We start from the raw sequence: 27020 nt of genomic DNA on the forward strand, positions 1-27020 counted from the left end.
TACTGATTTATAAAAATCAAAAATATTTATTTGAGGTATGGTACATATATTTACAGTTTCTTAAAATGTTTCTGTTTACAATACATAGGATGCGTGTCAGTCTTGTCTTATTACAGAAAATTCTGTTTTCCATCATATCAAAATGACTTGCAGCTTGAAAAGAAAATTTGGTCACTGGAGATTATAATATAATGCATTAAAATTGAATATATTTATCTATTTCTACACCAAACGCGCGTGACTGTTAAAATAGCATATTATTATAGGGCATTAAACTAAAGCTTATTTTTATTTTTTTCATAAAAATAAAAAGTATAATAAGATATTTAAATAAGATATTTATACAGTATAAAAAAAGAAAGAGAGACATGACATTTCATTTTTTCTTACCTTGTTTCGTATTAAAGATGTTGCTATTTTGAATAAATACAATGTTGAATGATGCAAATAGCTCACGTATAATTTTAGGAAAGATATTAAAAATAGTTTTTCATTTGATTTTTATAATAATGACTTAAGTTTGTGATGTAATAGGTTTAACAATTATTCGATTATTCGATTTCAACAGACAACCCCATATGTTTCGTATCATATAAAAAGTATTACGTCAAACATATACTCTCGCGAGAAAAGACATATTTTAAACTAAAATATTTTAAACTTTTTAATTGTACTAATCGTTTATATGATCGTTTATATTTTTTTCCTTAATATCTAATTGTTTATTATTCGTATGTCGTCACTTGTATTATATACATATAGCATTCTATGCATTGAAAAGATCAAAAATAAAAAAATACAAACGACATTGTTTTTCGTTTCTGCTAATGGTAAGTTTCACCGCATATAAAAATTGTAATTAAAGTTTTATATTGTAGTTCCACTCACACATACCAGTTTTCGCGATGATTCGCAATTTCAATCGCCTTAATGACGGAAAATCTTGAATCTCCATATGATACGAAATTGTGTGTTGATCTACTTACCTGTATTGTATGAAAAAAATAATTATTATAACATTAGTCGGAGTTGGACAAGATCGCGGCGTATCTAGAATCTTTCCTGATATCCTTTAATACTACTTTCGGATTGATATTAATCAATGTAGACAGAGTGGAGCAAGTTAATCTCATACTGTGACCTCCGACTACCATGTATGTGTTCAATTCGGCTAGATTAATCGGGCTGCTTGGTCTTCCGTAATGGGAGGACGATTCAATTTCCGTCTCTTCCGCTTCTAATTCCGTCTCTATACTACGTGGTATTGACCGATATGACATAAAAGTGCTCGACGGATATCTTGGCAACGGATTCGTGGATTTGCGAGCGACAGCCTTAAACACGCGCGGACCTGGTCTCGCATATGAGGTCGCGATCGATCTAGTCGTAGATTTTCTCGCGACAGCCTGACGACTACCGCCAGCACTGCTACCTTTAAGTATCGAAGTGCCGGGAATATGACTCTGGTTGCTCTTCATCGCGGCGTCACCAAAGTCTAGATTCCGCCTGGTCTGATTCGTCGTCAAGTTCTTCATAACCGAATTCAATTTGGAAATATTTTCGGTCTTTGCTGCGGGACTTGAATATTTCGTAGCACTATACGCAGAGAACCGTATGGGCGTGCTAAAATATAGAGATCGCGTTGTTTATTGTTAATTAAGTATCTTCTTAGAGGCGATAGTGACGCACGAGGTACAACGCGGTCTTACCCTTTGGACTGATCCTGTTCCTGTTGTTGCCGCTGCTCCTGCCATTTCTGCGGCAAATGAGAGTGAAACATGTTGTGATGCGTTATCCTATCGGTGTCAGTCTCGTAAAATTCACCGTCATCGCACCACTGACAGACCCATCCACGCCGTTGAACCACAATCGATGATGGCTTCTCCGATCGCTCTACGAAATCGCGAGGCGACGTTTTGACAACATTCTTATTCGCGCAATCCTTAGATGATGACAAGGATTTCGACAGAGGTATCTCCTTGTACTTAAATGGTAGATTGATCTTTGCATTGAAAGCGGTTTCCGGACCTTTCGATTCCTTGTGCACGAGACTCCAATGTCGTTTAACGGATGGTAACAAGTTGCTGCGAAAGATGCAATAGAAGCAACTGTAGATCATTGTCGGCGTTGGTTTACCCACAGATATCGCAGATTCCTCTTCCTCTTCTTCCTCCTCGTCCTCTTCCTCTTCTAGATCGCCTAAGTCACAAGTATCGATTTCCTGTTTCTTAGGTGTCGACGGTTTACTTGCCTCGCTGCATGAAGATCCGGCCGACGATAATTCCTGGTACTTTAACTGCATCGTGGGATGATTAAATTCCCAATGTTCTAGCAATTCCGCCTTGAAGGAGCAACTGTAAGTGCAGTATGAGCACTTGAGATTGTGCTTGGGAGAGGCGTGCGATCTCATGTGCGATTTCAGGCCGGTATAATTTATAGCCGTGAAGCCGCACACCTCGCACTTCTCTCGCATGTCTGCGCGATTGCCAGCAGAGGCGTCGCCGGCGTCTTCTGCGTTCAATTTTCGCTTTTTGGGTTTTAGTGAACAAACGAGACCGTATTCTTTCTCCCAGAACTCGTTAGTCAACTTTGTGTTTCCCCACGCGGATGGATTGTGTATGATCTTCTCCGGATCTTTTGGATGTTTCGAGCGAATATGTTGACGCATCATCGTTTCCGAGTTAGTACTGCGGTCGCAGTAAGGACACAGAAAGCCGAGTCGTTTCAAGTGCGAATATTGAATATGCAGCTTTAAGCCGCGCGGGCCATTGAAGATCATCTGACAGTGCTTACAGACAAATGGCTTTTCCGGCACCTCTTCGTTCTTCTCGCAAACTAAGCGTAAGAATCGTACACGATATTACTTCATATGAAGTGAATGGGACGAATTAAGATACAATAATTCTCTAAGAATGATCTATATACTTACATTTATTATTTTTGGGCTTATTTTCGTTATTTTTACTCTCGAGTGCATCGTCTTCTTTCATATCGATTACAAGATCGTCATTGTCTCTGCTATCACCATCGTCGGTGTCTATACTGCTCCTATTAGCATCTCGAAGGATGTCACTCTGCAGATTAGATATTGTAGGTGCGAGATTTACGGTTCGTTTGTCAGTTTGTGTTTTTTTTGGAGAAATTGCGTTATCAACTTCTCGACTTCCAGTAGATGTATTACCGGATATTGCGACATTTTTGTAGGCGACATTGACATTTTTAGATGCCGCCTTGATCATATCCGTCTGCTTCTTCAGTAAAGTCATTACCTGTATAAAATTTATGTAATCATTTTATCATTTTTCGGCGTTTCTAAATTGAAAAATTACAAATCTTGATAAGAGCATACCCAATCCTCAATCGCATTGTCCGGGGAAAGTGGTTCGTGGTCCGGACATTCTCCATTATGGCGTTTTCCAAAATGTTGTATTAACGCATTACGATTCACCGATAAATATCCGCAAGCTTTACAATGCCACCTAAAAATTAATAATTATATATTTAATAATTATATTAAATTATATTAAATTAACATATAATTTCTCTTAATGACATTTTCGTAAAAAAGATGAACTTCTGAAAACGTTATGATGTACAGAATGTAATCTAAAGATAGATTGTATCTACATCCTTTAAATATTAAATTTTTTAACATCGCTTACCTCGCATAATTCAACTCCCTATAAAGGTGGTCTCTCATATCGTGCTTATACTTGGTTTTGAAATGATTACACAGTGTACAGATGTATAAGTTGCCGTCCGGTTTACCGTAAGGCCCAAATCTTCCTACATCCGAGTCGTTCAATTCTACCGCGTTCGTTTTAGAGTCATTGAACGATTTGTTAATACGTGCAGCTTTGCTCTGCTCGTTCTGCTTTTTAATTTGTCCGTCGCTTTCCGTTTCTTCGGAAAGTTTGTCGCACGAGAGCGATCTCTTCGACTTCTCTTTAAACTGTTTATTGCTTTCCTCGCCTGACTTTGATCTCATCTTAGTTGGCTTCGTTGAGATTTCTGTGTCGCTTTTGCGTTTACCCAAAGATACCTTTGAAGATGCGGACGATGATCCCTCGCTCACCACCGGGTCTTCTATCTCCTCTTCCAAAAGAATACCGCGAATATGTCGAATTCGTGGCATATTTCTTGTCCACAGTGGCGTCGTGTCGAAGGGCTCATCCTGCCCCCCTTGCTCCGTAGCTTCCACGTTACGTTTATTAACTGCTTTTATTCTCTGATAGATTACAGTATAATCGGCATTAGAATCGTACGCGTGCTTGCCGCTTATATGTTGTTCGAGAATTATTTTTCCGCTTGTCTTGAATGAGCACAAAGCACACTTGTACTGACCGCTCTCGCCATGAATAGTATCTGCGTGAGCGGTTATATCGGCTTTGTAAACACACTTGAAATCACAGAGATTGCACTTCCAATGATTACCGTCTGGATCGGGTACTTCTTCCTCTGTTTCTTCGTTAATTGGCTGTTGAACGTTCTCCGTATTCTCGATTTCTCTAACTACTTTCACGAATGGTCTCTTTTCCGGATGTTTATCAGTAAGATGCCGCTCCACAACGTGCCTAGGTGATATTTTGAAACTATCAGAAAGCATAGAAAGTGCACTCGCGTTTCGAAAAGGGAATCTTAAAACATCTGACAAGTATATTTTTTTTATAATTCGATCCTTTTGATTGAATAAACAGTACCATTTTGTGACACTTGTTATTTTAATTATAAAGTAATGTAGTTATGATTACTATTAATTATAACAGTACTTGTCACATGTTTTAAAATTGTAACATTGCATAAAACAGACATTTTATTTAAAAAATGTAAAAATAATGTAACCATGCATGTTACACAGTTGAACAATTATATAAATACATACAAACCTGTGATAATGATGGTGATTACAATGGGAACACTTGTAGAGTCTTGTATCATGCATTTTTAAATGAACGCCCATCTTGTCGATTGCTATATTTTGACTTTCTTGACCCGGTGGCGGTGGAGGACAATGCGGACAACGGAAATATGGTTCTTCTGAATGCAGAGCTTTCAAGTGGTATCTCAGCATCGCTTCATCCACCGTTAGATAATTACACTCGGCCACACTGCACACGTATCTATTTGTGAGAAAGTTAATAATTGTTAAAATTAAATGTATATATGTATATAATATTTTGCAATCACTAACTCGATATATACCTTTTATGTTCCGGTACAAACTTTGGTATGTTATCGTCCTCTTTGTTTTCTTTGATAGTTTCTTTCGGCTTTCCACCCATTCGTCCGTTTTGATGCGAGCTACTCGCCAGATTCACCATCTTATCGAACATCTTCTCTTTCTTATCTAAACAAGGAACGGGATTGACAGGTCCGCTTTCGGGCACAGTTTGGTCTTTCGCGTGCAGTTGCAGATGTCGTATAATGTTTGTTCGAACTTTCGTCGTGTAAGGACACACAGCGCACTGGACTTCCCGATTGTAAATCGCCTGACGCGGCAATTGCTCCAGTTCGTCAGGACTGAACGATAACTTTTCGATATCCGTAGTCTTTTCAGTCTCTTGTTCCACTCCGGATTTTGCACCTTTACGTTTTTTGCTTTTCCTTTCAGCAGATCCGAAAGGCTGTAAAATTTACATACACAGGGGAATTACATAATATATGTTTTTTTTTTAACAGGAATATATCTGTTTAAGATTTAATATAAATAATTATTAAAATGAAAGACTTACAATTGCGTGCACGATAAAGAGACCTTCGACCGATGGATTTGTTGGATCTGCAGGAACTAATTTCGTACTAAGATGTTTATGTTTTGTCTTCATATGTGCTGTAGCTTGATACGCGACTGCAAATCTATTCTTACATAACGAACATCCAAAACGCTTCAATCCATGAGCCTTCATGTGTTCCAGAAGAAAACCAATTTTAATGAAACGTTTTTTACAATGTGGGCAAAACAAATTTCTAAGAGGTTCCCCAAAATTACACTTTTTAATGTGCGCCTTCAATAAATTTGCATTTGACGCTGCGAAACTGCATTCCAGATAGCCACATTTGTACAGTTCTAGTCCAGCACGGCCAGTGTCTTTGATGTCGTCTAAAGTTAAAGGTTTTTCTGATTGTACGTCTGTACATGTACTCGTAGACGCCTTTACAGATGTACTTTTATTCTCACTAGTATCGCATACTGCAGACTGCTCTTTTTTCTCAATCTTCAGTTCGACGGAAGATTTCGAATCCGTCGTTAAATGATTTGCATCATGTTCAACGTTTTTCTTCTCTGCAATTTTCTTCTCGCCAATATTCTCCAAGATCTCGATGTCACTGTCCTCCGTTTTATCCGCAGATACTGTCGCTTCATCATTAGAGATTGATGCATTGCTAGAATTAACGGCGAGATTCTTCAAAAATTCCGGATTATCCAGGAGATTGGTATTGACAAATTCGTCACTGCAATTGAATTCACTCGACAATTCTGATGGATCCCGTGTACCAGAGTCATTTATGCGCGACAGTCGCTCCTGTTCCTGAACAATCTGATTTAACTTGCCCTTCTCTGATCCTTGTAGGAAGGATTTATTTTGTACAGATTGTTTCTCAGCAGCTTTTTTACTCACATTTTCAGCGATACCAGCAGGAGACGCATTTATAGATTGTTTTTCTGAAGTATTGAAAACATTGGCATTAGTTTCCACGTTGCTCATACTGCTACAACTGATTTCATTGGTAAAACTGGGCACCGTAGGGTTGTTTGGTGCATTAGATTGTTCTGGATTCGAAACAACTTCTACATTTAGTGAAGCTGTAAAAGTCTTATCATTTATTGCATCTTTTGTCAACATATTCTTTTTTGAATCGTTAACACTCAATTTGATATTTTCTTCGTCAACTCTTATAGGCTCGTCAAAAGTTCGCACAATGAGATGTTGTATAACATCCGCACTGCGTTCTACCTACAATACGTATTTTGAATGTCAAATAAACACAATTGATGATAAATAAATCCGGCCATCATAATAATCTAAACAGATTTAAAATCAAAGTGATTTTAATATAACGATAATTTTTATCATTGTTGTTTAATTATAACAATTATAATTTACCGTTGGAGGAAACATGCGCTCAAGAGTTTGTGGCAGTCGATTATAATGTAAAGCGCTCAAATGTTGGTGCATCTCGATTAAGGTCTCAGAACCATGTAAACAATATACACATTGATACTTGGAGTACCCGTGCGACTTGTAGTGCTGTAATATTGAAACAAAATAAGTAATGCATTTTCTAACGACAATCAGTTGAAATTAATGAGAAGGTACTTACAGATATAAGTGATTTTATCGTCATGTGTACAGAGTTGCACAAATGACATATGAAATGAGAGAATTGATGTTCCTTTAAGTGCATAATGAATGTTTCAAGTATATAAAAAAACTTTCTGCAATCTGAAAATATTAATAATTGTTCACAATAAAAGATGTTAGATATTAATTTATTATGTTAATATATTTTTTTGTAATATATTAAATTTTGTTTTCAAAATATATTATTACAATATTATGCAATTGTATTGTATCGTATTAGAATTATTGTGATGACGTACCCTGTTTGCATACAAATGGTTTTACATAATCTTGACGATTAATGTCTTCCTGCTTTTGAACTGATTTAAGCATTTTACCTAATAGAAAATAAAATCTACTGCCGGGATGGCAAGTCACCTGAAAAATTTAATCCATCAGTCACAGATATATTTTCTTCATCATAAATATTATTTTCTTCGTAAAAATTAGAATTAATTACTTGATGTTGTTGTACGTAGGATGGTGTAATGGCCCGATAAAAGCAATAAACGCATTGATATCGACACGCACCATGTTTTTCCCATAAGTGAGTTTGCATACTAGTCCAACTGTTTAGAGACATGTAACAATAAGCGCACTTTTCGTAATCATATGGTTGTACGCTGTTGTTATTCTTGCTGGCCTCATTGCAGTGTTGCTGATAATGCTGAGAATATAATGACATGGAGTCGGTTGTGTAATGACAATCGCGACCCATGCACTTAAAGAAATGAACTAGTTTCGTTTCTGTCAGCATCGCCGCGTATGCTTCCACGGATTTTACTTTCGTTGCAATAGATGAGATCGACACATCCTTAGACATTGTGATTAACGGCATAGGTGTTCGCACTACCTTCAGTATCTTTAAATTTGGCGAATTTGTCGACGAGACAGTTACTTGTCGCATCTTTGGAGCAATGGGCACGAAATTTGTGGCTAAACGATGAGTGCTGGCAGATTTTGTCGAGGACGTTGATGGATTCTTGATTGGAAACAACGTCACATGTTCCGATGTAATCGGTTGAATACTCTGAGCTTTTGCTAGAGATTGCGGTATAATGTTCAACTTCTTTAATATTATAGGTTGATTGGATTTCCTCAGGATAGTAGGTATTCCTTTGCTTTTTGGAGATATTTCCACTGCTTTTCTGATGTCATTTATCTAAGAATCATATAATAATAAAAAACTGTAATGATGATACATTATTATATTCAACTTATATCATTATTACAGTTTTTTATTATTATATTATTCTTAGATATTCCCCACTTACAATAGGATTTTCACTTCCAGTATTGTCGGATCTGGGTGCGAGGCTAATTACGTTTTCAATTTTCAAAAATGAACACTCTTCCTCCGTGTTAGCTTGCGACGCATCTATCGCGCTATCTGATTGAGTTCCATCTAACAATAACATAATTTGAATTATAATATAAATATATACATGTATATCTTTATTAAATATGTTAATTGATAAATTTCTCTAAAAATTTTCGATTAATACATTCTATTCTTAAGAACTCTATCATAACGTATAAATGCTTCGATCACTCGCCTGTACTGGAAGCTCGTGTGTCCTCTTGATTATCCGACTGTACCGGCATAGATAGCATGTCACCGCTCAGTCGTCTGAACCTGATGAAATTCTTGGGTGGACTAGCATCACCGCGCGGCATCGGTGTTTCTTTCTTCGACAAATGCTTGTCATTTGATTTTTTCGTCATTAAATGCTTGGCAGTTGCGATCGGTACGACATCCGGTGGGTTCGGAATCGATGACATAGGCTCGCTCTTAATCTCTACTTTAATGTCGAGTATCGGTTTGGGCACCGGTTCTAATGGTTTGACATTCTGAAGCTGCGCGGCCAACCTCTGAATTGTCGTCAGCATCGGATCCCGCGACGATGACGCGTTTATGCTCGATGTCTCCTTCAGAATCGTGTTGACGTCAGTCGGTAGCTCGGAATCTGATTGTTCGCTACTGGAATCCGATTCAAAGATCGGCGCCGAACGCTCGTTGTCACTGATTTCGCCATCACTCTCATCGCCCTTCTTGCACGGATCCATGATTGCGAGAGGATCTCGAATCTTTATTCCGTCTGTCTTGTCGCTTGTCGTCTCTGGTTTATCAGTAACTGGCTGTTCTTCCGTGGAAGAAGGATCTTCTTGACTATTCGGTTCACTCAATACGTCCTCCTTAATAATTATATTGTCCTCGGGCTTTACAGATTCTACGGTAGAATTCGTAAGAAGCAATGAAGAATTTTCCCTTGTCTCCGGAACGTCCGCCACTGAGGAATCGCATTCGGGAACAGGACTAACGACCGCGTCTGTACGCATCTTGTCCTGTAGTTTGTCTATTATAGACAAGCCTGGTTTAGAATGGTTGTTTAAAATACCGATATTATGGGCAATTTCCTGCATCATCTTCTGCCGTTCCCGCTGTATTTCATCTTCTTTATTTTCCAATTCAGGCGGGCAAACAAATACGCTTAGATTACCGGTGCTTACCGGCCCTTCCGGTTCTTCTTGGGACACTCCTGACCTTTCTCTCACTTCTTCTTCCTTGATGTCAATTGATTCTTCCGTTTTCGGTTCACGTAGAATATATTCTTCAATATTATCATTGTTGTTTTGAGATACTTCCCTTACAATATTCTCTAGCACATTGTGTTCCACGTCTTCGAGTTCAGAAATTTTCGGCTTCGTTTCTATGACGAAAGATTCTTCCGCATTAACGGAAGTTGGTTCTCGCGATATCTCATCGCTGTTACTCGCTACATTCTCGACGCTCGCAGACATATTAATCTTCAGGATCTCTATATTCATCTTAGTATCTCGATGCCAAAATATAACGTGGGCTTCCACATTCTGTCGCTTTAGTTGAACGTAATTGCAACCGCGACATAAATAGCCGTAGATGACGCCTTCCCGCGGCACTTCATCTTCGGTTGCAGATTCGTTGAATGTGTCATTGTGCTTACGACACATTTTATAATAATGCGTTCTCATGGACGCTTTAGCCACCGCTTGATAAGAACAACTATTGCACTGGAATCTGTATTCGCCTGTGTGCGTGGTACAATGCTCGTAAAAGGCTTCAAGCGCGACGTCCGCCGCACCTTCTGTGACATAGTAACAGAATCTGCAACGGAACTTGCATATCTGATTCGTTGTTTCTATTGCGGATGCTACGGTCGCACTACTTTCTAAAATCGCGGTCTCGGCATTCGTCGGGCTAAGACGCGCAATTAGCACCTCTCGTCCAAGATGATTCATTTTGTAATGGTGAACAATGTTTTTACCCGTGAAGACGCACAACAAGCATTTATACTTGTCCTGGCCAGTCCATATGTAATCCATCAGTTGCTTAATCTCGATCCTGCAAAACAGCTCCTCCATCTGCTCATCGTAAACAACCTTTGATGTTTCTTTGCAAAGTGTATTCGTATTAGCATTCGGTGGCGCGATGACAGCTTGTGTTGTACTTGCTCCTTCCGTCTCCATCTTTATTGTAGGCTTAGTTTCCTCGATGGAAATAAGCGATTCGTTCGAAAGTGCTTCCTTAATTGCATCCAAAGATTCTGATAATGCCAAGTTTAACTCGTTATAATCTATATCAAAACTATCTGTATTTATAGGTGGTTTAATTTCACATTTTACTAGAGAATCTGCATTTGTATCGTTTACAGTATTATGCTCGGAAGGTTTATCTATCGTTTTGTTATCTTCCGATATTGATCGATTATTTTCAGTATCCATTGAAATATTATTTTCAGTATTTATCTCCTCGATTGTTTGAGCAGTTTTAGTGGAAGCAGTTTTCTTTCTCTTTTTCTTAGATACTATTCCCATCTTCCAGCTAGATCTCTTTTTTTTCTTCTTTGTCGAAGTCTTTTTCGCATTCGTCTCAGTGATTGACGGTTCATTTGTATCCTCGTCGAGATCTGCTTCGCTACCCTTGTCAGTTAGCGATGTGTTCTTCTCTGTTATTGACGGTACCAACCCGACTAGGATATTGCTCAACAGCTCTTCTCTAGTAGATGTTCTAGCTGCACCGCTTGTTCTTTTTCCAGCAATTGTGCTACTCGACATGGAAGTATCCGATAGTGCGCTTTCTTCATCCGTAAAGGACATTCCATCTTCGTTATCGTTAAGCAAGGACGTCTTTTTCGATTTCGAATTTCGTTTATTCATGCTTTTGTCGATTTGTCGTGGCCTTAAACTCGCCGTCGTATCTTCTGAATCCTGATCGGACTGTTCTGGCCGAAGAGAGACATCTACCGCTGCAGCTAACTTAGACACATCTATTCCAAAGCTCTCATCGGATGAGCTATCAAACATAACTTTAGATGAGTCTATCTTTGTGAGATCCGTCTTTTCTACGATCACTCGTGGTTCCTTCACAACATCTTTACGCAAGATGCGTTTAGATCTACGTAGCGAATCATTGATTTCCTCGCTGCAATCTTCTTCTTGATTCGGCGTTTTATTGTCAGTGCTGTTCAATTTCTCAGTCCGCAGAGCCAACGGTTGATCCTCCTCACTTTCAGAACTAAGAATAGATTCTTTAGCGCGTAAATTACGAGTCCGTTTAATGTCCTTCTTATTCTTGACTTTCGATTTACTCGACTCTCCAATATTACGAGATCTTAAAGCTTTCTTCGATTTGTTGTTCACTACCGCTTCGATACTCGACTCCGCGATTTTCTTTTCAGAGCTCGACCCTTTATCCTTCTTAGAACTCGTCGACAGTGTGCCTGGAGTTATCCCCGCGATTGGCTGATCTTCCTTCAAAAATCGACACATACGATGACCTGTCGCTGTCACTACGCCTTCGCTAATAAACATTTCTCTGATATCTTCTTGCAACATTTCCAGAGAATTTCTTCTCTTCGTTTTTACTTTTGGTTTATCACTAGAAATTTCATCAGTTCGACCATCCGCAGTATCAGAAATAGGTTCCGTGCATTCTATTTGATCTTTATCTTGATCCAACGAACGTTCCATGTTATTTTTATCCTTGGATTTTTCTATAGATTCTATAGGTTCTATAGATTTTTCTAAAGATTGATTAACCTTATCTTCAGCTTGCTTTTTCGCTTTATCATCACTTTCTAATCGACTATTTACTTGTTTATTTTCTGACTGAAGATCAGTCTTTTTAATACTATCTTTTAACCGATCATTCTCTTTATTACTTTTCTTCTTCATTCGTGCGCTTTTACTTTTATTATTGTCATCTATTTGAATGTCATGCTTTTCGTCACGATTTCCTGATAAGCTATTATTTTTATTGACAGTAACATCTTTAACTAACTCTTTATTTATCTCTTTATTATCAGATACTGCTGTTTCATTTTTCTCTTCCAAATTTTTAAGATCCGTTGCAGAACCTGATTCCGTTTTCTCATCGCTTGCATCAAAACTAGTAGTTAAAACTCCAAGCCTTTCTGCAAGACACTCATCGTCCGAGCTATCCGACACGATTACTCGTCTCTTTTTCTTAGTTGAAGTCTTCTTCGCTTCAACCTTAGCTTCATCCTTATCCGAGCTGCTTTCAGATTCAGACTCGATAATCTTCTTAATTTTTTTGAGCTTCTTCGTCTCCAACGCTTCTCCAAGTTTCTGTATTAGTTTAGCCTGTTCAAATAACTTCTTTCCTTCACCGGATTCGAATGATTTCCTGATAAGCGCCTCGATCCACTCCTGTGTTACTTCTTCCTTAGATTTCGAGTCGTCCGCTTCTAATTCATTCTTCTTACTTTTTTCCACATCATTAAATTTGGAATTGCTCGTCACCGAATCTGCTTCACCAATCTTCACCTCGTTTTTATTAGTTTCTTCGACGAGAGATGAGGCAACATCTCCCTCTTTTGCAGCATTATTTTGCTTGGATTGTATCGTTACGTGACTGGTATCGCTACTGCTGCTTACTTCGGCACTTGCATCATCCTTGCTTGTACTCTCAAAACGTGAGTTTTTATTTCTTTTCTTATTATCATTTTTTGTACGCGACAAACTACATGAGATGTTTTCGGTCTCTTTTGTCTTGTTAGAGCAACTCGGTTGCGGTGGTTCGGGTCGCTTAATTTTGGGAATCTTAAATTTTTGCAAACAGGTACTTTGATTGGCCTTCGTATCAATCACGCCATATAAACTCTCCAACGGTGATTGCATTCTGTCTTTCGGCAATTTATCTATTTTCTCTTTTTCAGGTTCCGACTTTTGCGATTTTGATTTTCCTTTTGTTGTTTTTATGATCGTCGGCCGTTTCCTAGGATCCTTCTCGTTTTGAGCGGTATCTTTGGCTTTAGTTGGTGTATTCATGTGTTTATCTTTGGCAAGGCGTGGATCTCTAGCGGAACCGCCGGTTTCTTTGGTCTGATTCAAGGTCGTCGTATTGTGCTCCGTACGAACGCGTGGATCTCGATTCGGAAAACCATCTCGCGGCCAATCGGGTCGACGATTGAAACCAGGCCTCACTTCTGTCCTATTCTTTTCATATCCATATCCATCTCGTCCACGACCTACATTACACCTGTCCCGCGTGCCCCAAGGATAAGGTGTGCTAGGCCGCGGATATGAAGTTCCTGGGGAATTTTCCGTGACCTGAATTCCACAAGGAATCACATTTTCACCCGTCCGGTTGGCAGGCGCCTCCCAATTTGGTCTCACATGAGGATATTCTGTTGATCTGTCGACAGTGAAAGCTGGGTCATAAGATCCTTGACCCATTTGAAAGCCTCTATATTGCGACGTGACCGGAAACGTCGGGGAAGACATTAAAGGAGGCATATTCTCCCGAATATTTTCTGGTCTTGCGGTTACGTGATTCATATCTTGCGATCGCACGGTGGGAGTTATTAATGGTCTGGGACCAGTCGGAAACTGATTCGGCCTAAATTGTAGTTCCATCGGATGTTGATAAGGATGCTGTGTAGATTGTAAGGATGATTGGGCTATTCCACCATATGCGGGAGATGTCCACTGTGCGTTCCCAAATGCATGGTCATTGGTGGCAATCGGGGTAGGTTGCCAATGCATTTGATTAACATGCATATTGTAGTAGTCAGTACCTTCTATTACAAATTCACTCTCTGATCTAGACGGAGCCGTATCCTTCCGTCCTTCTGGTGGTAAGTTTGAACGTCTCTGATATAATGGAACGTTTCTTTCGTCCGATTTGTTTGCAATATTATGATAAAGAATTGATATTTGAGGTGATGTTTCCTCAGGAATGTTGGAACCAGCAGCTAACTTATCTTTTGCGCTTTCATGACCGTGAGAGTCGCGTTGTCGCGGATGTCTCTCGTAGTTATCTGCGTAACGTGGCTCTTGAAACTTGGAGTTTGAAAAAGATGTTTGCGGTCGATGATCGTTCAATTGATGAGACGGTCCTTTAATCTCGCTCGATTTTACACTCGAGGGTCCTGCTGCATTCGACAAGCATTTTCTAGGAGTGATTTTAGTTGTATGCTTGTCCACTTCCTCTGATCGCTTTTCGTTTTCTCTGTCCGACAGCAAGGGATTTTTCGATACCTTGCCATCCTTGGCCACTTCTTGCTTGTCTAAATCTTTTTTTTGCTTCGTAACATTGTCATTCGCCTTATCGCTCCTTTTATCGCTGTCGCTTTCATCGTTTAACAACTCCGCTAGATCTTCCATGGATAGCGGGGGCTCATTCGAGAGAGGTGGTGGCGAAAACAGAAGTGGTATCGACGACGGTTTCGACGACAACTTCGATGATGTGTTATGATTATCTTTTGGTCTGGGTGATGTAATCGCAGGTTTCGCAAATAGTATCTCAGGATCGGGAGACTTGAGTCTCACCTCGGGAACATTGACGGGTGATTCCGACCTAGAAGAATTGTTGTCGGCTATCATATCTAAATGTAGCTTATTCTTCTCTAGGACTGACGTTAATCGCCTAGATCCACCTAGAGAAGGCACCGGAACGGTTGGTATGTCTTGCGAATCCAAGGCATAGTTTCTGCCATCGTTGACTTTTTGCGGCAGATTATTACTGATCAATTTTGCCGCAGTTGCTACGTCATGACCAGAAGCAACTTGCGAAGATTTCCGATCACTTCTGTTTTTTGTAACAGTATGCCTCTCTGATTCTTCCAACATATCCCACTCGGAGAAAGAAACATCTTCTGGATTAGAATCTGTCGGCGATGAGATAGTTATTTCTCTCGTGCGATCCGTAAGTGTTATAACTGGTATTTTACGAAATTGTCGTCGTCTTTTCGAGGACAAGTCCGCATTGCGCTCCGTAGGAATTATTACAGGCAAAATTTGACAATCAGGACTGGAGGATCTGATTGTATCCGGACTCGCCGGTGTTTCTTCGATTTCTATATCCTTATCCATGTCTTGTCGTCCCGCTTTCTTATATTGATCTGATTTCTCCGATGAACTAAAAGTCACGGAGGAATTCTTTCTTTATATAATATTTCTGATACTTATTGCGGATTTTAAGAATACGCTAAGCGAAAAATTTTGACAAACATTTTTTTTTTTACAATTGTCTGCTCTTCTTTCTCATCTTTTTGTAATTTTCATACAAATGTAACACTTACGTCGAAGGTTGCGGCATGGTACCGTCATTTTGCTCAGTTGGTATTTGCAAGCCAGGTGTGTTTCCCTGAAACTCGTATCGAATTAGAATGATTAAAATATAAAGATCAAACATGCACTACGGAAGCCTGAAAATACACAAAAGTAAACAATGCAAACAAATAATATTACAAGTGAAGAACCAAAGATTTAATACCAAGCGACTACAATTCTAGAGACCAAGAAGAGAGAGAAAACTTGTTCATAATTCTGTGTTTTCATTGTATATTGTTATTTATGCGGTGCATTTCAAAATATAAACGAGTGCTAATTTCCAGAATCCTTCTTGAACTGTACACATGATAGATGTAGATGCACATAAAGATGTTCAATTGCGTAATATGTCGTGATGAAAATACCGTGACATTTTCGAAATAAAATACAGTGATATTATACAGTATACATATGACAGAAACATTACATTAAATTAGTATATACTATTTTGCCCTATTTCGTATCATCTATTGAGAAAACAAAGAAAAAAAAAAGTGCGGAAATAATATATACAAAATATACTGTTCAAAACAATCACATCGTTTGCTCAACCGTATACACGCATGAATGTATGTGTAATCTAATAATGTTACATTTGCATTTTTTTAATGTATAGAATTTTAATGAATAAGTATAATTTCTTAATTCTCTTTCTCAGTGAGAAATTAAATGTATGCATAAAATATTTAAAGAAATTATTTTTTAATTGTTTTGTGCAATGCTTATAATAAAATATATGCAAAAATATAATAAAATTATAATATGTACAGAAGAACAAAAGCAAAATATAACTAGACATATACAGAGTGTCCTAAAGTTTATATTTCCAATATTTAAGAACGTAAATATAAACATAGGCTTGGTTAAAATTTTTAGAACACTCTATATACTTTAATAAGCTTATATTCATCAACTGAGATAAAATTATCATGTACATGTATTCAAACTCAATGTGTTTATTTATAACATGCATGTGTCAGCATATCTACCTTTTCTACTCTATTGTGCAATTTCTGCAAAACATCCTCGCATCGCTGCAATGTCTCGATCCTCAGCCTGTTCCATCAATAACATTTTTAATTAAAGAATGTCTACACTACAGTATCATATTTTTCATATAGTATTAATGTTACAATTATGTACAAAAAAATAAATCATAAATTATGCAAGCAAAATTCATACAATAAACTATAAATAATGCAATTTTGTATCATTTTTTTAATCCAACATACCTTCGCCTGCTATTTGACAAAATCCCGTGTAAACCTTGCATTTTTTGCAATTGAATTTCTCGATTATCCTTATCCTTATCCTTAACGTTTTGCAATCTTTCAATCATCGCTTCCAAAAATGGAATGTATTTTTGCATTTCTGCAAATTTCTTGTCGTATTCGTCCATCCTGTACTTTGTTTTTGGTCAACCTGCAGACAGAAAAATTGTGCTATTTTTTTATAACTATATATTTTTATTTAATTTTATATATTTTATATTAAATTACAACATTTTGTCATGTTACAGCCGTGTGTTCAAATTTTTTAATAAATAGTCTTGTTTATATTTTCTAAAAATTATCCTACAAATCGTTGGTGGATGATTTCAATGAGAGTGAAACAAAAATGAGAAGAAGTGAGATGCGAAATTTTATGACTTTGACAAACTTTGACTGTGTTCAATAATGCTGACTCTCGACTTTAGATAAAGCTTTTGAGAAATTTTTGCTTGTTCGAAAAATGAAGGAAATAACTTGTAATATTTTCTAATCGAACGAAATTTTTTTATAATAAAAACACCCTTTCTAGACATTTTTCAAATTTCTTCATAGATTTTTTATAAAATATGAAATCACGAATCCAAAATTAGATTTAACATTAATAAATTACAGTATCTTGAATTTGCGACGTATTTGTGTAATGACAGGGAGAAAAAAATATCTCCTACGAAAAAGGAAAATGCAAAATGCTAATGAAAATTTCTTAAAATTGTGTCACCATCTTTGACGTTATATTCAACTAGTAAAACACTATCCAAGGATGGATAGAGCCATCGACATGGAGCATGGATTGCGCCATCCATGTGTAAAAGTCGTTAAAAGAGAGAAAGATGGAACGTGAAGACGGTTAATTCTGTCACTTTTTGTTCAACGTTGTAATATTGGTCAGAAAGAGAGAGAAAGAGGTAGCAGTTTTTACGTTCTCTCTCTCTCTCTCTCTCTCCATTTTGCTGATCACATTTGATACACTTTAAATACGGATGGCGCAGTCCATGCTCTATGTCTATGGATAAAGCATTCATCATTTATCTCTCTTTCTTTCTTTCCACTTTCCTCTCTTTCTCGCCGTTTCCTGCTTTCTCTTTATCTCTATTGAAGTGAGGACGATACTTATGTTTTATTATATAAGATATTTTTATAATATATCTGTGTGCAGTTTTTTCAATTTTATGTACAGTAAAATTCTCTTAAACATACTTACGTCGGCATAATTGCCATTGTAAAGAATGGTATGCAAAATTCTAATTATCGTAACTTGGTTAAAATACATGATTAATTAATTTCATTATTATTTAATCGTCTGTTTCATTTCTCGAATACGAAAGAATAAACTGTATATTCTTTAGTATTAATGCAATGTTGAAAAAAATTGTTAAAATTTTTTACAAACTATTTCATAATCTCTTGCTGTCGCAAAGTATCTCAAATAAATTCATTTTTAAGAGGCGATTATGCGACAAGGTCAGTTTTTATAATATTCTCTTTGATCATTTGCTCTATATCAATCTCTTGAAAAATCGACAGATATTGCTGCGTTGCTTTTATTTTTATTAAATGCGATTGTGTTCATTTCTGTCTATTTATTGTAGTGTAGTAAATATTAGTGTAATATTTATTTTGATGATTCTTCTTATCTTCATGCGCTGCCATTTATTTAAAAATCTTCATTGAAGTAATAAAAGAAACACATTCCACAATTTTATTCCTTAAAATGCTTGGATAAAAATACAACAGCAATGCTAATAAAATATGTATTGTAATGCACCGAGATTATTATTTGTTATTAATATAGATCATACTCTTGATGATACATAATTAAACAAACTATCATGCAATATTGATAAACAGCTATGTTTGTTTAATATGAATATATATTTCATAGTAATCAAGCTATTCAAAACTTGTGTAATACTGTTTCTTCCCTTTTTCCAGTTCTCTTTTGTTCCATTCATACTTTACTTCGTTGCTGGCGGTAGAATAATAAAATTTCTACGTGATTTCACACAGTAATTGAGTAAACATTACTCTTTATCCAAACATACAAGTTACACTTGAGTATATTTTCTTAGAGTTTCTTTTATATATGCACAGAGTTGAAAGGCCGAGGACGTCCTTCGGGACGAGCGTCCAATCTTCGTCAAAGGGCTGAATGACGATGCCGCACTTCGACCAACGCATATACTTCACTGACGATCGATTATTTTCCGACGATTCTCCGCACTCTTTGTCACCGCTGTTGTTCACAATATAGGGTGAATCATAAGTCATGCGCTACATTGGATTTTAAAAGAATGTAATATTTTTTCGCAAGATAGACTAATTGTAAAATTTGGTTGAATTTACCATAATGGATTTACAAAAGTCTTATTCTTAATATTTGCTTGTTAATCTCAAAACTTTTTCCTCAAGACGATTTTGTAATTAATAAACCATATTTTTATAACTTATATTACAATCAATGTTAAATTACAACAATTATTCATACAAGTTAACACATCGTCGTTTATAATACGACTGCGTATGCTCAAAAAATATACATACTATTATATATAATTTTTTTTCTAAGAAAATGTTAAAATCATTTTTTCAAATTTTATATATTTTACAATTCGTGACTTGTAAAACACTGTATATATAGTAGTACACGCAGTCGCATTAGACTTACGCACTAACGTAAGTAATACGATATCCCTAGTTTTGCTGTAATAAACGTAAACTTTTCCACCAAAGCTATAGCTAATCATGATGGTGTTACATGGAGTAAGGAGACGGATATTGATCCAATCAACCCCTTTCGCACGCAGTGCGCTGATGTGTGTTTATCAAATAAAAACGATATTTCGGTGTTTAAGAATAGTTGAATTAACACATTTTTTCTAAAATTAGAATAATTAGAGCAATATATTAGATTCTTTTCGGATTATAAGCCGATTATAAAAAAATGGATTATAAAAAAATATCGTTTGTTCAATTTGAATCGTGTATAAGTAATATATAATTTTTAATTTAAAGAAAGAAAAAGAGAAATAATGCTCAATAACGTTATAAATGCTTACTTGCAAATATCGTCGAATAAGTTATTATGAAAATCATTTGCTGTTCATTCAAGTGATATATATGCACGATATATCAAAGCATTGTGGAAGAAGACATTATATAAATCAACACATACTTAACATATTAATTAAAAAAATATTAAAAATTTATTAAATATGTACATATGTATCTCTAAACAATTTAATTTTTATAAAAACAAAAATATAACTTATAACAATATTTTATAAAGTTTATAAATTTAAGAAATTATAAAATGTTTTAGAATTTTCAAGTTTGAAAGACTTGTTGCAAGTAGAAAAAAAGAACAATATGATAACACACATACATACATAATACATATAACATTATATTATACGCGTACGGCCATAATTTATGGCCGTTAATTTGTGATAATAAGGTATATATGTGTGTAGGATCGTGTAATACATTCCGGAACATTATTAAATTTGCGCTGAATTGTGTCATACAATATTGCGTAAAATATAATAATAAATATAATATGCATTCTTCAACAGCATACAATACATTTGAAATTTGTTACTTCTTGTCTAACATCTTAACAAATTTCTATTTCTTCCAGTTTTAATTATCTTCAACATAATTTTTATTTCAAATTCACAAAGATATTACGTCTTAAGATATTTCATCTTAAAATTGGAAAACTCGACATCCACTTGTATTCTTAGCATTTATGAAAATTTGTATATCGATTAGTTTTGCGACTTTACGATTGTGATTTGTGGTTTTATCCATGTAAAATCACGTGAGTTCCACGATATCAAACACTGATGCTAAAACTATGTTGTTTGAAAAATTTACACTTTTCACAATTTTGCACTCTTTTTATGATAAATACACCTACGTTTTTAAAACACTCACATTGTTCACAGTAAATGAACGAAAATTTATTAATGCAAACTGAGCACATTTTTACACACACATCAATCTGAAATAAATCTGTAACTAAAAATTTAAATTTAAATAAATTTAATGTTTTATATGATATATTCTACCGAATTTCATCATACCTTCAAAAATTTGTAATAGTATCATATAGTTTTCTTCAAAGATCACACTTAATACACATTTTTATATTTCAGAATGGAACATATGATGATCGATTTCGCTTATGGAAATAATATGGAGATAAATTCTGCATACATAAAAAAATAACCACTAAGAACTCCTTGTAACTGCTTTCCATGTTTGTTCGGCCATTTTAAGAGCATATTACGTCATACTTGATCTCAAATGGAATATTCCGAAGTCGAAGAAAACTTAAGTTATTGTGGAAGAAGATTCTCTATTACAAAGTTAGAGAAATATTGGATTCAAAAGACAAAGTATACGATATAAATCGAAAAAGAGAAACTAGTCATTCAAAGCTATTAGCAAAATTCCGAATATCGGTTCCAAAACTAAAATGGCAAACTAAGGTTGAAACCAAAGTCAATCAAGTTTACACATGTCAAGTTTATACAACTTGAGCCAAAGATGTCCAAAAGATGCCTTCCAGAAGTGCTGACCGGAACAAAAATATATTCGCCTTTGAAAATTACATGTGAAAGATAAAACGCAAATTGGTATAAGAGGCACATATTCACTCGCGATTCTCATTCAGATTGCCAACGGGGCAGTTAATTGTGAAGTATATTCACATACGTACCAATGTCCAAAATTCTATTTATCAAAATTATTCAGCCTCACTAATCGATCTGTCAGCACACTCTACACTATAAAGGTATTTCATTATGATATCGTGTCGTATATTACTGTATGTCTATCGTGCGTAATTTTACGATCTAGAAAAGTAGGAAGGCAGAGACCAAATGCAATGGATGAACAGTTCAATTCTGCCAGTAGGCAGCGCAATAATCGCTATGGCGGCGCCACTTGGCTGAGGCTAAGACCTCTAGCTTTCCGCTTGGAAACACGGGCTAATAAAAGTAAGTTTCGTCCATGAACGTATATAACGTATATAATATACATGGATTTCGCATATGCCCAAAGCAGATAATCTAATCCGTCTGTTCTTTATCTCTTTCTGCGCAGACGAATCAAAAAAATAAAAAGAAAGAGAAAGAGGAAACGAGCCTCTATTCTCGCTCTCTTTCTAGATGTTGGTTTCATTCAATTAGGCAGCAAAATAAAGGGCATGCGGAGTCCATGTATACTGCGTCCATGATTTCGTCAGTCGTGGCTCGTAGCATGACTATTCAGAAATTTAGCTAGAAAAAATACATCGTGAAGTTGAACTATATCCAGAATATATCCAAAAAATATAAAAGTGCTTATAAGATTTATTCGTTATGATGTGATTATAATAAAAACTACAATTTGCTTTCTGTGACCGAAGTGGTAAGAAAACCGAAAAGATATCTATAGATTCGAAAATTTCGACTCGAAAATATATAACAGATATGTACAAAAAATCCATTGTTTAAATACTTATCAACAAATTTATCGCTAATGGATTTTTGACGTGTTGCAAATTAACACAAATAGTTCGTAAATCTCACACATTTCATTTTGAGAATTGTTTAAAAATACATTTTTAAAAAATTTTTTGAGGTATTTCAAGAGTATATAAATGTTTTGAGATATATTTCAAAAATTTTCTGTGTAATATTCAATGTAAAAAATTGAAATTCGATTTTTTAATCCTAAATAGATTTTTAAAAATACCTCAAAATTTTCTTAAATTTTCGTGGAATGTTGAAATGTATAGTATAGATATTATAGATTTAATACAGTCTGTTAGACTCTTGAAAATGATTATGGTCGACAATACGTCATTCGTTACGTAAATTGTGACATGTTAGTGAAATGTTAATAAAAGAATATATTACACATATATATGCGGAAATCGGTTCCTTCTTATGCTTCATGCAACGAATAAATGGCATAAGATAAAAGAGATCATCGTCTTTCCTATAGCAAAAATACAATAGATCTTTTATGTCGGAATACGGACTACGAGTCGTATTCGTGTCACACAATGGCGACTCCATTTAACAATTGCTTCTCTCTAAACCAGCGATATAAAACTCGACCGAAAATTATTTCATAACGCGAAAATCTTGAATTTTATTACAAATCTGCATTACAAATATAAAAAATTAAGAGATACTAAGAATCTATTTTACGGAGAAATCTCAGTTCGATTGCACCGCATATAAGAAAATTACAAATTATGTATAAGTTTTGTAATTAAAAATTACAAAACTATCATAATCAGCCCGATCGCTAAATTATCATAATTTACAAGTAACGCGAACTGAAATCGTGAAACGAATTCAAGTAATCCATAATAATATTAAGATCCGATGTTAGCAATCGAGTCTACAAAAAGCATCAAGATACAAGAGAGAGACGATTTTATTTTTGCGCACCTGATAAATCATTACAATCGGAGGAATCAGCCGGCTTTGCATCGATCGTCTTCTATTTCTCGTTACGATCCTGCGTCCCTAGTGTTCCAGTCTTCTCTCTCCCTTTCTCTCTCTCTCTTTACTACGCGCGACGACTGTGCAGATCGCAACGTTTCATCGACACGGCTCTCCTTTCGCTTTGCGCTTCGGCATACAAAATTACACCGCACACAATGTCGCGATTACTTGGCGGCACTAAATCGCCGCAGGCGATTTCCTTTTTTCGAGCTTCTTGCAGCGCTCTCTACAGCCGTGTGCAACGCCGTGTGGGAAACTAGAGCGTCGACGAAGCAACAACAACGCGATGACGATGAACTCGTTTTGTGTCAGACACTCGTTGCACATAGATGAGAAGAGTGTCCGTTGCCGCTACGATCTTTCGATTGCACGATTATAAACGCACATCGTTTAGGATTAATCGTGCCCAATACTTTTTCCATCAATATTATAGAAGATTGCCAATCGTTATTCCAGAGCTGGCTAAGCTGCCAGCTTAATATTATTATGCCAGAATAACATTCTTATACGGAGCACTTTCGCTCTCTTTATCCACTTTATCAACTTTCTAAAGGTCTGTTCTATTAAATAAAGTCATACATGATATCTTTGCATATTATCTTGCCTATTCTTGCACACGCAATTTTTCCTCAGTTCAGGTCATTTTTGCTAGCATTTTTTTATCATTTTTCTTTAATCTCGATTCGTATATAAAAATTCCCCGGTGAATAATGCAATTACACCCCTAGGGGGAAAAACACAGCAAAGCTCGCGAAGAGGCGCAAGTCAGATTGCGGACGAGCGACGCAAATTCCTATTGATTCGTAATGCAAGGTTGACGCAACGACTTCCTGCGCACAGCTGACGAAGTTTCATTGACATTTCACCTGGAACGTCTCACTCCACGCTCTCATTGGAGCTCGGAAAGTTATCATCGCTCGTGCTCGAAGCGCATTCGTAAAAAATACACAACACTATACACAATTAGACACTATTGTTAGACGCACAATTATTTTCGCTTTTAGTTGGATTTGTAATAAATAATAATTTTCTCCTCTATAATTATTACTGTCAATTTCAGTAGAATCCTATTATAAACAACGAACAGTAAAGTCTAAGAGACTTGATTATCGCATAAGAACCGTTATATGTTGCCGTAAAAAGACGCAGTCCCGGTCCATTGTCTGTTACCTTGCCAGATGTCGATCAGGTACCTCGATAACCTCTTCCTATCCCGGCCAATCGCAGGTCGTTTCGCTTAGAAATCATCTCAAACACAATGTGCCTCTTCTTTCATCTACATTATTCGTTCTTACCGCTCGTCATAGGTCCGTTACGCCCCCGCGTATCGATAGGAGAACAAACTACGTGTATATCGTCTAGAATTGTTAGAAAGCAATCAGCTATTTCTTGGAAAAATCACTCGTCATGATTGTTTCTACGGTTCGCGTATATTTATTCGGCATCGATTCCAACGAGTGTTCGGATGTTGAAGCAAGGGTAAGAGCATCGAAATGCGTGCGTAGGACGAGTCGTCGAGTTTAATATCTCGCATCACCTCACTTTGCACGTCGTTGTCGCGCCAAAAGTATCGAGGCTCTTTGTTCCGAAGGGAAACGACGAATACGATGGTAGATCGCTTAGACGTGGGCGCAGTTATGGTGACGCGTTGCTCGACGATTCGTACATTACGTCACGAATGGTTCCGCTAAAGCGATCGACGAGGCGTATGGAGTCTCTGGCTCCGAGAGTGCGACCCGGAATCCCGTTGGATTCCGCGAAATTCCTCGCGTTCACGACGAACACTGTCGAAAAAAGGGCGGATCAAGGGCGCCAAGGACCGGTAACAGCGGTATCGCACGGAGCACTGCGATCTGCCGTGTGAGAGGACAATTCATCATCATTACATATACGTGTATATGCGCATCTCGAAAAGCCAGCGACACGCACAAAAATCATCTCTTTCTCTTTCTCTCTCTCTCTCTTTCGATCTCTATCAATCGGTCTCCGCGTAGAATTATCTCTCTTCGAGACCGTCCCTTCGTCGTCGCTCGCGACGGGACGTTCCTCGCTCCCCGTCTCTTCGTCGCCCGCGAGAAGAGCTAATCGTTCGCGTTCTAATTGCGAGGGAGTTGATCGAAGGGCGCGCGATGCCTTACGCAATGGCCGCCGTGTACATGGCGCCGCAACAAAATCATAGTCTCGATCATTGTTCTCTCCTGCCTCCCGCACGCGGCCCTAACGTCCGCGATGCGCATTCTACGATCGCGACGTCCAATCGAGCCTCAATTTCGTGCTCGATCTCGACGCTCCCCCTCACCTCACTTCACTCGTCCACCGGGTCGTCGCATCTCCCGATAACGAGCATGTGTAATTCGATTCTCTCTACGTGAAATCGTACATGCATTCTGTCATTTCTCGCATAGAGCGGGTCATTCGCCGCCAGCTACTTCGAGGGAATCGATTCGCGAGACGAGAGGAGGGGAGATTCGAGAGGACCTCGCAGGATCGTAGAATGTACGGCGATAAACGAGGGCAGCCTTCTCGCTACGATTACCGTTCAAGTAATCGAAAATGCCTCTCATTTAAACATTTACTCACCATTCAGACGCATAACGTGACTCGCAACATGGAGACACGCGGATGGTCGCTAAACAATGGCTTCCTAATGCTGGGATGGCTGCGGGGTATCGCGACGATAAAAACGATAGAAACTCGCTCGAAAGAGGAAGAAGCGAGAAAAACGATCTTCCGCGAGTGTATTTGGCTGGTACGACGAGAAGTCTACGAGAGGGCGGACGGAAGGGAGGGAGGGAGGGGAGAGCAGGGACATATTCACGCGAGATATGTACCTCTCGATCTCGTCGACTATGTTCAAGCTGGTCGCGGAATCTAACCTCCTCGACGAATCCCCATCGGGTCTATCGCGATGCGAAAAACTTCTCAAGAACCGGCGCAAGATTCGCGGAATGAAACCCTCGCTCCTCCCATCCTTCGCGTCACGCGCGTCGCGCACCCGACGACGGCGACTCCTCCTCGCACTTGGCATCGCGGACGATCGTTTGGCCGCGGCTCGCAAAACTACGTACGTGGAACGAGAATCGCATAGGTTTCATTCTTTTTTCCCTACTTTATGCTTTTCAGGATGACCTGGACTCTTGAGGAGGCGAGATGCGACGCGGGGCTCCGCGTCCGAGGAAATGCCTCCCTACGGGCTAGCTGCGCCAGAAAATTACGACGATCCGCCATTTTTGTCTACACCTACACCTGCTCCTTGTGCCCGCTAGAGTGCGAACGCGCGCATG

The 27020-nt window shown here is 37.5% G+C and overlaps 1 protein-coding gene and 1 long non-coding RNA gene across 8 annotated transcripts; one reads left to right on the plus strand and one right to left on the minus strand.

Annotated features, from left to right (window-relative positions):
* Window positions 1-26959, minus strand: LOC145968816 (uncharacterized). Of its 7 annotated transcripts, none has more exons than XM_083094623.1 (18): window positions 26846-26959; window positions 17192-17381; window positions 16949-17015; window positions 15929-15999; window positions 8900-15765; window positions 8618-8748; window positions 7804-8505; window positions 7604-7721; window positions 7324-7445; window positions 7107-7250; window positions 5733-6956; window positions 5203-5624; window positions 4887-5120; window positions 3663-4574; window positions 3350-3479; window positions 2930-3269; window positions 1710-2835; window positions 1-1623 (listed from the first exon to the last, which is right to left on the minus strand). In XM_083094623.1, exons 2-18 carry the CDS (start codon window positions 17356-17358, stop codon window positions 1020-1022), a joined length of 13380 nt encoding a protein of 4459 aa, XP_082950749.1. In that variant the 5' UTR covers window positions 17359-17381; window positions 26846-26959; the 3' UTR covers window positions 1-1019. The 7 variants fall into 7 exon arrangements, with proteins under 7 accessions (XP_082950749.1, XP_082950750.1, XP_082950747.1 ...); XM_083094624.1 differs by lacking the exon at window positions 26846-26959 and adding an exon at window positions 26568-26816; XM_083094621.1 differs by lacking the exon at window positions 26846-26959 and adding an exon at window positions 26317-26506.
* Window positions 21427-22850, plus strand: LOC145968820 (uncharacterized). The gene is made up of 3 exons (XR_014437874.1): window positions 21427-22028; window positions 22094-22233; window positions 22340-22850. It is a non-coding gene; the product is annotated as an uncharacterized LOC145968820 (long non-coding RNA).
* Window positions 26960-27020: the final 61 nt, after the last annotated feature.

The sequence above is a fragment of the Camponotus vicinus genome, unplaced genomic scaffold (genome assembly GCF_025532165.1).
Source record: "Camponotus vicinus isolate PSW18456_S1 unplaced genomic scaffold, iyCamVici1.0 SCAF_3, whole genome shotgun sequence".
In the NCBI taxonomy this organism is placed as follows: Eukaryota; Metazoa; Arthropoda; class Insecta; order Hymenoptera; family Formicidae; genus Camponotus; species Camponotus vicinus.